The sequence below is a fragment of the Acyrthosiphon pisum genome, chromosome A1, assembly GCF_005508785.2.
Source record: "Acyrthosiphon pisum isolate AL4f chromosome A1, pea_aphid_22Mar2018_4r6ur, whole genome shotgun sequence".
Taxonomy (NCBI): domain Eukaryota; kingdom Metazoa; phylum Arthropoda; class Insecta; order Hemiptera; family Aphididae; genus Acyrthosiphon; species Acyrthosiphon pisum.
Window position 1 is genome coordinate 15834798 of NC_042494.1, and position 13975 is coordinate 15848772.

Sequence of the window (13975 nt, forward strand, 5' to 3'; positions counted from 1 at the left end):
GATTTTGCGTAAATGCGATTTGTCTATATTGCGCGTGGGTCAGAGAGAGAAAACGAATAGTGCGCTGACATCCTCTTAATGTAGACGTTGTTTTATCATTTCGAAGATCGATACGATAGTCAATACTATATTAGTCAGCACTTTTCGATCTTAAAACGAAAAATGGCTTATCGAATCGCATAAACCTACAATACGTGCTATATTCAATAATAAGGGATGGTGTAAAAAAAACAAAACATGTTTACTAAATGTAGAAGACATTTTACCAATAAATGCCATGGAAAATTAAATATAGGTATTATTTTAAATAAGCAGACCAATACACGGATGACGGATGTAACGTTAACGATGCATTTTCAATAAACTAAATAATATATATATCCTTTAGTCATTCAAAACACATCATAATGCGCTTACAACCTACTAATTATTTAACGGTGGTTCTAAGTTATTAGATCTTCTACAATTGAATTAAAAAGTATTACTCATACGGAGACACATAATGCTCATAAGGCGACTTTTGTTTATTTTTCATAAAATCGATATAATTCGATGAAATATTTATTCCTCCCTCTCCCCACCCTCTCCAATCACAATGAAAATAAGCAATATATTTTTTCCTTTATTTAGGTAATATCGAATGCGTATATCATAATTTGTGGATCCAATAAGCAATAAACGGTAAGATCCGTTTTTATCCTTGACTCTTAGTCTTTCCCTATTATATAATAATACAGCTTTCGATCGAGGTCTATACAAGAAATCTCACACGTAAAAAATGTACCAATACCGTCGTGGGGTAGCCTTTGTAGAGGATGTCACTATTGTAATCAATTGTGTGTAAGTGCGTATAGCAGGTAAATACGTAGGGCTCGTATCTGATATTCTATGAATTAGCCATGGTGGAACGGTGCAGATTTCGTGAATATTCCATTTTACCTCTCCTTTATTTATTGATGATACCAAAGAAAATTAAAATGTTTCGTGCCCATATCCATATATAGAACATTATAATATATCTAAGTAAAAACTAAGTAATTTAGAATTTGATATCCGTTACCTTATTCTAGGTCGTTATTATTATATTCCGTAACCGTAATGACCTCTACCAATTATTGATAATTATAGCATTGATGATAATAGGTACGAAAAATTGATTTACGACATTGTGTACAATATGTAAATCTATCTTTATATGAATATAATATTGTGTGCACTACTCACCAAGTCCGTGCCACACGGCCCTTTCGTTGCCGTCTGTCCACTCGACCAACGCGCCTTGTCTATCTTTGGCTACAAATCGGCCTTGCACGACGTCTGCAAACAGCACGTAATACGTGCCCACCGTCACTGTGGCCCCGCACGCCCTATGCCCGTCATCTGGTAAATCGTTCGAAAATCCCGTCACGTTCATTCTCCTGCAACGATCACCGACACTCGTGTCAATAAAAAAATAATACAATGTACATTGGTTATTGATAATATTATTATTTATTATATTATATAATTGGTTTTACTGATTGGTTATTTTCTGGCAGTAAAAAACAATGACAAAAAAATTCACGTTACACCGTCTACATAGGTTGAACATTGAACGCGAGCAGTACAGGATATTTTAAATGTACTTTAAGAGGCCGTGTAATAGGTACGTTGGTCAATACATTTCGCACAGTGGCAAATAAGAACACCGTCGTATAAAAAATATGTAGGAACAAGCACTCATTTTTTAAAATATCTTGACCATTTTATTGGAGCACTAAAACAATAATAAGCTCCTATCAGATTCTCAGAATAGTTTTACTTTTTTTAAATGCATTCGATTAGGTAGGTATAGCAATCATTCAAATTAAAATTACGTAATAATAATAAAACCTACATCACTTTCTTGCACCAAGTTCAGACTTAGTTTTAAATTGAATCAACAAAATATTATAAGAAAGTAAACAAATCGTCTGACGGTGTCGAATAATTTACATTTTCAATTTACATTGCACCTATAGCTACATATTTTCTTTTTCAGTTAACTACATTATAAACTATATTTATAAACCTTTTTGGGGAATACAGTATTTTATTAAAGCATATTATATTGTGCTCGTAAATATAAAAGTTTCTTGTGAAAAAAATTGTTTTTCTAAAGTTACTGAAGAGATTTCATGTTTTATATATTCCCATCAAATATCAAAGTGAATTCAAAACTTTTGGATCGATCATTTTGAATATTAAACTTCTAAGTATGGAGCTAGGAGCAACTTCCTAGCATAATAGTTTGTTCTGAGTCCATATTATTACTTGGTGCTAGGTTATAGCGGGTTGATATCGGTAAAATATTCATCGCCATTAAATATATCATAGAATAATGTTTCAGTACATATAATCGTGCGTACACAAAATACTTAAGTTTTGTAATGATATCACGAGACATGATGTAATAAATTATAATATTATTATGGAAGCCATTTATGTTTTTTAGGTAGTACCAATACAATTTAAAATCAAATGTATAAAATGTTTTTGTTCTCAAATACGATATAAATTACACAACGACTGCAAAGTACACTATATGTAAATGTATATAAATAATATAAATGGCTTGAAACACATAAATATAATCAAATTATTATCATTAATTTATTTATACTCGTATAACTTATATTGCTGCAAATTCGCTGAATAGAGATGAAATACATTTTATAGGTTATTTTAATTGTTTTGAAATACTAAATACATGTTTATTAAATTAGTTGTACCTATTACGTTCAACAATTATTTTATTGTTTACTTTAAAAAAATTGAATAGTTTTTACGAAACGCGGTCAATATAAACAAACAATATATAGGGTGAAGAATTGGTGTATGATAAAGTATCGGTAATGATGTGGTGTCATAATATTATGCATGTATAGGTGAACCATTGTTGGCCATAACCGAGAACAAAGTAAATAAAGGACGACAAGAATGTTTCGTTTATAGGAAGCTCAGATGACGTGGACGGACAATGGCCCGGGGATTGATGGGTGTCTGCAGGTAGATGCTGGGACGTAATAATAATAATAATAATAATAATCCCTTATTATACAAATTTTATCCTTTAAACTACGTGATAAAGGTGCTAATAGGTCAGAAAATCCTAGTCTAGAATATCCTCGGTATCCGATAAGAACAGATAATATTATAGCTAAGGTGACTGTGGTGGCAAGGAGCCCTTCATACTATAAAATGTTATCTAACGTATAAACCGCATTTAACGCTGAATACCTTAAAAGTTTTTTCTCTTTGGCCACTCCTCTATCACCTACACACACAAATTACACCAGACCAACTTCCATCCGCTTTTATTATAAATAAAAGGATTCTTTTTTCTTTCATCCGGACAGGATGCTTTTGAATTATATACTGACCCATAGCGTGAGCGTGAAAATGAAAAAAAAAAGCATCTAATAAAATATCCGGAGGGGATTAAATGTGGCCTTTGACAATTGCCTTTTTGCCGCCACTACCAGGACCACAATCACCATCACTACCAACACAGCATATTATACTGATACCACAAATTGACTGCGTCCGCCACCAATACCACGTGGTACCCAACAGCTAGATGTATGTTTATATATATATATATATATTTATACACATACACACGAGACGTCTTCTCGTTGACGGCCAAACTGTATAATTAAATCAACTGAAATCTGTCAAGACATATTTTATCCATTTTGACTCATTCGGTTACATTTGGACATCTCACGATTTTGAAGGTTTAACACCTCGTACATACATACAGTTATAGTGATTGTGTATATTATATAACATTACCATATAGTAAGTATTAATATCATGATATATTTTTATTGAGATTGATTATTTTTTATTTTAAATTCCTAATTATTAAATAAAATAAAAATGTGTTAACCCTAGGTTTGTATCATTGATAAAATAAGACAAAACTGTACATATTACGTTGACCTATCCAGAGTTAATTTTATTGATTATTTGAAAATGCATTCGAAATAAAATAATATACGTTATACTAATTATTTTATTTTTGAATTTAAAATATTTTTTTTTATTGCACAATTTCTTCAAATAAATGTAGTACCTACCTACAATAAATGAATTCGATGTTTGGAGAGAAAAATAAAAGACATGAAGAAACCCAGTGAAGAAACTTCGAACGTTTTCCGAATAGATTTTTTTATTAGATCAATTATTCGTGGAAGTTATTGGGAAAAAAATTACTTTCAAAAATATTTTTATAAAAGTGTAAGATATTACAACTTAATTTGAAACTGGTAAAAATTTGTTTGGTAGATTTACTAAGACGTATTCAAATTGTTGAGTGAAATTCGGCTGACCTGTGAAATGGCTTATTATGGTATTATGGTATTTTATAAGTGAATGACTAAGCCGGTTAAACCAAACAAAATGGTTTTAAAGTTTGTAAGAAATACACCACAATAAATAAATATAAATACTTTATATTTAAAGAAAAATACCAACAATATAAATTATTATGCAAATAATCATCAAATATGACAAGGTACAGAATATTTATAAATAATATTATATCAATCAATTTTCAATTTTGTATATATTATTTATTAACTTAATATATTTATGTGTATATTATATATATATACCAGTTATAGTAATAACATTTGAAGTTTATATACAAACATAACACAATTATTATACATTGGTAATTTATATAATTAACTAGAAATCGTAATGAATCATATTGTGAATAACTCACTGCACAAGTTTAAAACATTTTTCACATTAAAAAAACAGTACAGTAAACAGATAAAGGTTTTTGTTTGAAGGTACGATTTAATACTTATATTAGAATATCTCGTAATCTAAATTATTTAAATTTTAAAAGTGAATACTATATGAAAATGTATTATCAGTGGCGTCCGCAGAGGGGGCTAACGGGCTGAAGCCCCCCCCCCCCCCATTGACCATTTTATTATTACTTTTTCAAAAATATTTATCAAGTTTCAACTCTCAACTATAGTAAGCAAGACGTAAATTTCATATATGTCTTACCAGAATGAATTCATTTTCGAAAAAACAATGTATTTGCATACCAATTTTCATAAATCATCTGTAATTTTTAGGTAAAAGTATGAATTACTTGTATTAAATTGTTTAGCCTTACCTATACACATTTAATATTTTATAAGTTTTGAACTGTGGTTTTGACGATATTTGAACTTGAAATGCTTATAAAACATAACCATGATGCCTATGTATCGTTAATATTTTAGCTATAATAAAAACTTACGCATCACATTTTTGAGCTTGTATTTCATTGACCGAATGAATATATTTTTATTGACATTTATAGAAAAACAAATTTAAATTAATCAAATACAATCCAAATGAGGGTGGTATAACCAAGCTGGTTACCAAACAATTTTAATAAATTTTCATTTTTTTTTCTCCAATTATTTTAGAAAGCACTGAGAATTTTCAATTTCGACCTCCTAAAAGTATCAACTAGATCCAATTCGCTTCCAAAAACATACATCCGGCATCGATGTTTATGATCAGAGTATTTTTTCTACTTCTAGTGGAAAAGTTACAAACATTTTAAAATACCTCAAATAAACGTCTGAAATTATTAGACTGGACAAAATAAAAGTAAAATTGTAACTAATCTTCAAGCCCCCCCCCCCCCCCCCACTGAAAAATCCTGCGTACGCCACTGTGTATTATAAAGATTAAAGAGGTATTGAAAACAAATTTCAATTTTATATTTAAAAAAAACATTTGAAAATTACTGACTAGGTATATAGTTTTAAAAGTGCAATGGACAAATTAAAAGCACATAAATTATTTTCTATTATAAATTGTAATAGACGAAATTGTTTGTAGTAACAAACTAATTTCTTACAAAATATGCATTTACTTTTCAATTAAATATTTATTTATATTTAGCGTTAAACACGTGCGATGGGGATATATCAATTTTGGCCACGAAATATCTTCAATTGCATTCAATATAAATAATTTGTTTACGTATCATAATATATACTTTTTATCGATATGCGGTCATAAAATATATTTATAACGCCTTGTAAATATTATTGTATACTTAAGATAAAAAATAATTTGAATATTGAGATAAATGTATAAAAATGCACGCAACGGCAGTAATTTATCACTGATTAAGTAGATTGTAGATTGTATCGTTTACACCATACATGCAACTTATGCTCCGATGTAGTACAGAGATTTTTTTATGTACCTACCTTTTTTCCTTACTATTAATTAGAGTTTGCTGAACATTATCTAAGCTTATTGCTAACAGAATTACAAATTTTCGAAATTTGGAAAATAGATAACAATAGCGGTAATGGTATCATAAGTCAGTAGGTAATTATGATAATATTACAGTGTTTGACTAGGTATGTAAGTTCTATATTTTAACTTTATAGTTAACATTAGTGTTAAAAGATACTACTAGGTACTTTTAATGTATTTACAATAATAAAATTAAGAAGATAAAGGTAATATATTAATATGTATACATATAATATATACCCAACGGTACAGTTTTTCTATTTTTAAAGCATTTACATATACATTAATATTGGGTAACAGTAGTTCTCGATGACTATTCGTTCTATTACACTACATAATGAGGACTGTTCTCGATGATGAACAGTGGTATTGGGAGGAGAGTTGATACACCCGTACAAAGGATTTGTTGGCACTGGGTCTTATGCTAGAGACACGTTGATGGTGGTGGAAAGAGTAGAACTGGTAGTAGTGTAATAGAAGCACCCCATTGTGCCCTAATTTACACTTTCAGTGAATCGATTTTTCTTATTTTTTTTCCAAACCACCACCTTCCTACTCTCATACCTATCACGGTATATGTATATACCTACCTATTCTGCTCAAAGAAGAAAGAACGGATATTTTGGCCAGGGTCCTGCCAAAGTTTAATAAATTAATCGGTAACCCATCAAGAAGATGGAAAAAGCAGAGAAAGCAAAATAATAAGTTTTCACGGTAACTCTTTTTTGCCTTTTATTCCATAGGAATGAGTGGGTGGCAGTGGCGGCGGAGTAACGCTTTGGCATCGAGTTGAAAATACTGTAATTAAACGATGTCAAGTTCTACCAATCGGACTCCAATAAGGATTTGTAATATAATCACATAAAATTCACATATCATCTTACTCTTGTAAATACTAAATAAATATATTAGTGTAATATAATATACAAAACGTTTCTAGTGTACCTAAACCTATTATCGTTCTTGTTTATTAAGAATTTTCATATACATAATAAATGTGTGTTTTGAAATAGAGACATAGTTGATTTCATTATCTTCTCAACGGTAATATTATATATAATACCAAATTAAATATAATGAAAACAAGTAATAGTTTGTATTTTTTACAACCGTGCCAGGCCATATTATATTATAATATAATTAATTTCAAATTATAGTATTTAAACACGGTGTAATAAAACAATGAAGCAAGTACATACATTTTCATAATCAAGTAAGGCAATAATTGTTGATTACTATAGTGAATAATGTATTTTACATTATTTTATGATCAGTTGGCATAATTTAAAATTTTAAAATTATTTACATAGGTATTAAAATTTAAACCCGTGCTGTTTATCATGATTTAATGTGTCTAACTTATTATTCGTATATTGAAAATTAACGAAATTCTAATAAATCGTTCTAAATATTAATTGTAATTGATTAACAAGAAAATTAAGGAAAAACGTAGTTGTATAACAATTATTGGAAATGTATATCAAGAAACAAGAATATGAGTAATGTTCTTACACAGCTCTGCGATTGCTGAAGAATGACACTCCAACGATTTATTGGAGCCAAAGTGTTCAGCTAAGAAACAAATTATAGCTTTATAGGTAATTGAATAATGCGTCCAGAGAACGTTCAATACATAGACCGATCGGGGGATTCCATTAATCTATGACCAGAGAAGTTCAAAAAGAGAAATAGAGAAAAAGAGTTACTGTTGGTGATAGAGATATTTCGTAACGAGAAATACGCGACGGGCAATTGCTTAAATTTGTGTCCAGTGTGTGTTTGACTAGTAGTAATAATTCAATTTGACACTACACTTATACTACTGCAGTATATTTTGTTATCAAGCGGGAAAGGAAAAAAATTACATTTTCGTCTACCCACCACTGACAAAATAAAAAATGAACACAGGGTATCGTACGACACCTTAAATGTAAAATTAAATTAATAATCTTTTAGAGTTTAAATGATCATAAAATATAAATCTTTGAATAAATGTTTTTAAATTTTCGCTTTTAAATGCGATAATTAGTTTTTAAGTGTTATTCAAGTGGAAATGTAATTGATAACAAAAAACAAAAATTATTATTTTGCATCCGACAATCCTAATATTATTTCAATTACCAAGGATTTTAACAATTTACTAATAATAGGTATGAAAATTAATTTTTAATCTTTAATTATTATTTATTATTCACTACAACATAACATTATTTTCTTGCTTTATTTAATCCTTAACTATTAAGATTAAAATATAAAAAAAAAAAATACTTCAGAAAAGAAAAGATACAAAATAATTTTGAAAATATTTCGTATTTGTAGTATGATCTGAGGTACAGGAACTATTTTACAATTTTTTTACTAACTCTTCAGCCAGTGCTTGAAATGTAAAATTTACTGAACCAGAAAACAATATTACTAATTTTTTTTAAATACATTATAAGTACCTATATAGGTATAATTATGTATAAACTATATACAGTGCCGTATTTAGGGGGGGTGACGGGGAGAAATTACCTCGGGGTGTCAAATTCTAAGTCCTCAAACGGACTTATAACAAAAAAAAAATTGTATTTTTTTATTTTATAAGATTTGTTGAGAAATTATACTAGTGATAACTAGTTGATAACCTGTATCTTTCTTATAATATCTTTTAAATTTCTATACATATTTCTATATAATATAATATATGTATATATAATATATTTTATTATATTGTCTTTAAAAAAGGCTAAAATCTATAATTATAATTTGTTTTATTTGATAATGAAGGTTAACTTTTTTATTAGGAATAAATGGAGTAGTAATTGTAAAATAAAGGTGTTATCTAAATTAGTGGAAGCATAAATGCAATAAGGGGAAAGCATACATTTCGGGTTATCACTTTTACAAGGCTTGAAACCGATTGAAAAAATTTTGGTTTTGGTTTCGATTTTGTACACCGATTTCCAATTTTTTCCGATTTTGTTTTTGGTTTCAGCTTTTAAACGGTTTATACCGGTTTCTAAAGTCGGTTTCAAGGCCTGGACTATTTACGTTCATTCTTAGCATCATAATATGCATAACGGTTTATTCCAAGCTCTAGCACATTCTTGGATATAAACTTAAAAGCATGATTTGATTGAATTTTTTAGATGTACTAGGGTGGTAATAGGTATTTATGAAGTCTGTAATTAAAAAAAAATGTTGACAAAAAGTAATAAGTCGGTAGTAATAGTGGCGTCAAAGTTTTTAAAATGTGGTTGGGCAATTTCAAAACTTCATGGCCTCAATATCTTAATTATTTTATGTAGAGGTACCTACTCTAATATAAATTTACTCACAAGTCAATAATCATGGCTTAAATATATTCATAATAAAGTTATGATATAAATAAAATGTGGCGTATCAACCACATTTTTCAAAAACGAGCCCATGTGTGTATATATTATAGTAATGATTTATATAAACACTTTTTTTGGTTTTTAGGTACTGTTTTAATACATAAGTATTTAGTATATTAATATTTGGTACAGATATGAGAGTCTGTTCTAGTTGACTTGATATGCGCTTTTTTAATAATATAAATTATAATTGTGAGGCAAATTCCTATGTTTTCCAAAGAGAGTGGGAACAAGTCGTTGTTACCCCCCCCCCCCCCATCCTCACTGTTTGGCGCCTCTCACTATAATATAATTTATAGTGAAATTCGAATTTTCCAATGAAAATGTCAACGTCACGAACGTGTTGCACAGCGTCTATTGGCTTTTGGCCCGTGATCGAGTACGCCAGACATAGGTTCAGTTTTTTTTTAAAAGGCGGTCTTCATTATAAACGAACGCTTGTGGTTTTCGGCGAGAGTATCAAAACTTTAGCAACCTAGTCGTTTATTTATTTTTTTAAAATTATTCATTATTATTTTTTATGATGTGCTTAATGGGTTTTCAGTGACGCTGAAGCGCATCGGTGGCGAGGCCTCGGGACAATTAACTAGAACGCTCACGACTGTGAGTAATAATCGACGCACCGAGTTCCTTTGCCAATTTCGGGCTGTGTTACAGTTCATCAATTTATATGGGTTGATGGATATTTAAAAAGCAAAAAAAAAATATAACCGCTGTGGTTCTTAATTCCCGGCAAGTACTCGTATTACTTGCTGCGTTTCCCATTATAACACCAAGCTTTCAGGTTTTTCGTACCTTAATGTATGTAGGACCTACATAGGTACCTACGAATATATATGCCACCTTTTTATTGAGTAGGTACTAATCTGCATAACACAAACAGTCGGTTGTTTGTTTTATGCAAAGATAAAAGTTCTGGTTATAAATTTGACCCTTATATTCATGTCATACCAAAAGTCGAGATACATTGTAGGAAAGTCAGAATTTTAACAACATATATTTTTTTTAAGTAAAATATTTTAAATTTTTTTTTCATTATATATTATCCATTTTATTTAATTTACTTCAAGACCATTTCAAACTGAGATGAAGATAATAATAAAACTTACAATTATTATGGCTATACATTTTACTTTACTACTATATGTTTAAGTTGTGCTTTGTGTTTTCAGAAGCAATACAAATTAAACGCCTCATAAATTTCCGAAAAATACCTACCTACATCACATAAACTAGCTTTACGTATTGAGACATGGGCACAATATTTCATTCACGGGGTGGAATAACTAAAACTTTAAATACAGAACAAACATTGAAGAGGAGCTTTTGGTTCCAAATGTAGAAATAAATATATTGGTATATTACATTAATCGTGATATTGTGACTAACTAATGACCTCTGTGTATCACTGAGAACAAATTATTTTTAAATTAACAATACAAATGTGCAAATAGGTACCACTTTGCTGGCTGAGTGCACCAGGTACCTCGTCATTGAGAAGGCCACTGTAATGGGTTTGTTAAAATTGAATTCAAAGATAAATTATTGAATACGAAAGGATCATCTGCCTATATTACTAACTACTAAGAATATTTTACTACTATTATAGCTAATATTATTAAATATACTCTATTCTCCGTAAGTTTACCCACAATTTTTTTTTCGCACGCAGATAGTATTTTGAAAACTTTGTGACAATAATAATATAGTTAACTACGTATACACAGTGGTGTTTCGCGACGTGAAACTGTATAACTACCAACGTAATAATATGGTAGGTAGGTTACACTTTTGGCTATGTCATAAAATGTATTCTTTTCTCATTGCTATTAAAATAATAATATATTATATTTATATGATATATTATATTTATGAACTTTTAGTTAATAAAGACTTGGAGCAAAACGGTGTGAATAGGTTCGTGGTTTAAATAGAAAATACCTTAAAGGCTTAAAATAAATTTAAATATTTTTAAAATATCATTGTGTACAGTAATATAAAAATTATACGGAAAATGTTCAAGTGTATTTCATCTATTTTACAAATTTTCGTAATTTTGATAAATCCCATAAAAATTTAAACTTTTAACGTTGTTAACGTTTTTTTTTTCCCAATTATTTTCAGTTTTATTATACTTGAATTGAAAAAATTGTAAAAAAATATCAAATATTTATAATTATCAAACAAAAGATCTAAAGTGTCATGAAAATTGTATTAAGACGTATAACCTATAGTAAATGCTAATAAGAGTATTTAAAGTTCATATTTCTTCGGTTATTATTATTTTTGAATTAGGTACAATAAGTTACCCCAAGTACGTAATACAAATGTTGTATAAACGCCAGTATAGTTTGATTTTTTGAACGCTCAAATATTTAGAAGTACCAGATCTCAGTAAGATGAGTTGACATTTGTTTATTTGAATTTAGTATGGATAAGAGAATGAGTTAATTCAGGTCTGGACAATTTATTTAAATAAAAGATAGGTATTTATTCAAGTATATACATCTGTAATTATAAGTAAGAACTAAAACAAAATGCCATACTTAAAATTAGTCTTTAATAAAAATAAAAATAAATGTTTAATATTTTAAAGCATTGCAAACAATTTTTACAGAAATCCGTTGACGGCAATTTACTAATGTTGTTTTATCGCATCTTTAGGCTTCGTTAGTATTTATATGGTTGTGCTTTTGTTTATTTTCAAATAATCTTTTAGATTGATAACAAAAATGGATATCATAAAAACTTGAATAAACATTCTAAGAAAAATATGTTAACTTTACTTTGATATTGGAACAAAATATTAGACCAATATATAGATATAATATAAACGTTTGAAAAGTAAAAAAAAATTGTTTGAAATAGCTTTAATCATAAAAGAAACTACTCATTTTAAAAATGAAAAGCGCTTTCTCACTTCTCAGTTGTATAATGTACGTTCCTGATATAAAATAGGTAAACGTAAAATTCTATATTTACCTACAATGTTACAAAATGTATGTATTAATAGGTTCGATATTTATTTTAAACAATTTTTAATTCAGTGTGGAAATAGTAAATTATGAATAATATTATAAAATTGAAATAGCATTGATTGTACAAAATACTGAGTTTTTTTATTTACATTTTATATTTAATGTGTTTTTTAAGAATAAAACTTTAATTATACTTTGGCTGATTAATACAAAAACATGAATTAGGTCACATTTTTAGTAAAGTAATTTTTATAATTCTTTTAAATAAAATAAGATATTTTACGATGCAAATTTTTCGTTTAAATTCCGTTATTTTATATAGACCTTGATAAGTCTGCCTTTGGTATAGAAATCAGTTACAAACCCCTTTTATAAATGTATGTGTGTGTGAATGTAGAACCTGAATAAAGGAGAACAATACGTAAATGATATTCAACCAAAATCTGGTGTTGAAAACATTGTTTGTACACCAATCTTATTCTTATACATGTGAAAGTTTTAAAATCATGTGTATTTAAGTACTACAAAGTTTTTTATAGATTAGATCTACAATTTGGAGAAAATAGACAAGATTTCAACTTTGTTATTTTAACTAAGAATAAACTTATAACAAAAAAAATGATAACTATGAGATTTTCTGTTCATTGTACCATTGATACATTTGTTTAGTTGAATGTCAACGATGCAAACAAAAATCCATTTAAATATTACCCACATCAAAATATTTATAAATTATACAATAAAAGATATTATATTAATTATACCAGACATTAAGGTTAGATTAGGTTTTTATTCGAATAATTATGAAAAAATCATCCAAAAAATAATTTATTCGAACACAATTTTATCTAAATAAATAAATAAATAAATAAATAGAATAAATAGAATTAAATCATCTAAATAGAATTTTATTCGAAAACGCCCAACTCTGTATAATACATCTTTAATTACATACACTATATATACATACAATAATTTTGTTTTGTATGTATTAGATAATAATTAATATTAATATTCAATTAGCAATACCTACCTAATAATTTTTTTCTTAATTATAATTCTTTACAAACAAAGTGCTTAAACAATATGCTTAAGACTAATCTAATAATATTTTACATAACTTATTAATAATAACACATACAACATTTCAAACAAAGTGAGTATGATGTACTATTACGATTAATCAATTTTTTTTTTTATTTATACTAAAAATGAATATTAACTCTTATCGTTATGCTAATCCTATATTTAGTGTAACATTTAATTCATAAATTATAAGAATAAATAAATTTAAAAATCTAAAAATAT

At 28.1% G+C, this 13975-nt stretch overlaps 1 protein-coding gene across 1 annotated transcript in view; it reads right to left on the reverse strand.

Annotated features, from left to right (window-relative positions):
* The window catches only part of LOC100573750, a 92974-nt gene that overhangs the window by 52596 nt on the left and 26403 nt on the right, over positions 1 to 13975 (reverse strand). Inside the window, exon 2 of the mRNA XM_029486729.1 lies at positions 1225 to 1418. Within this exon, the coding sequence (XP_029342589.1) occupies positions 1225 to 1418 (194 nt within the window). The remainder of the gene's footprint in view (positions 1 to 1224; positions 1419 to 13975) is intronic.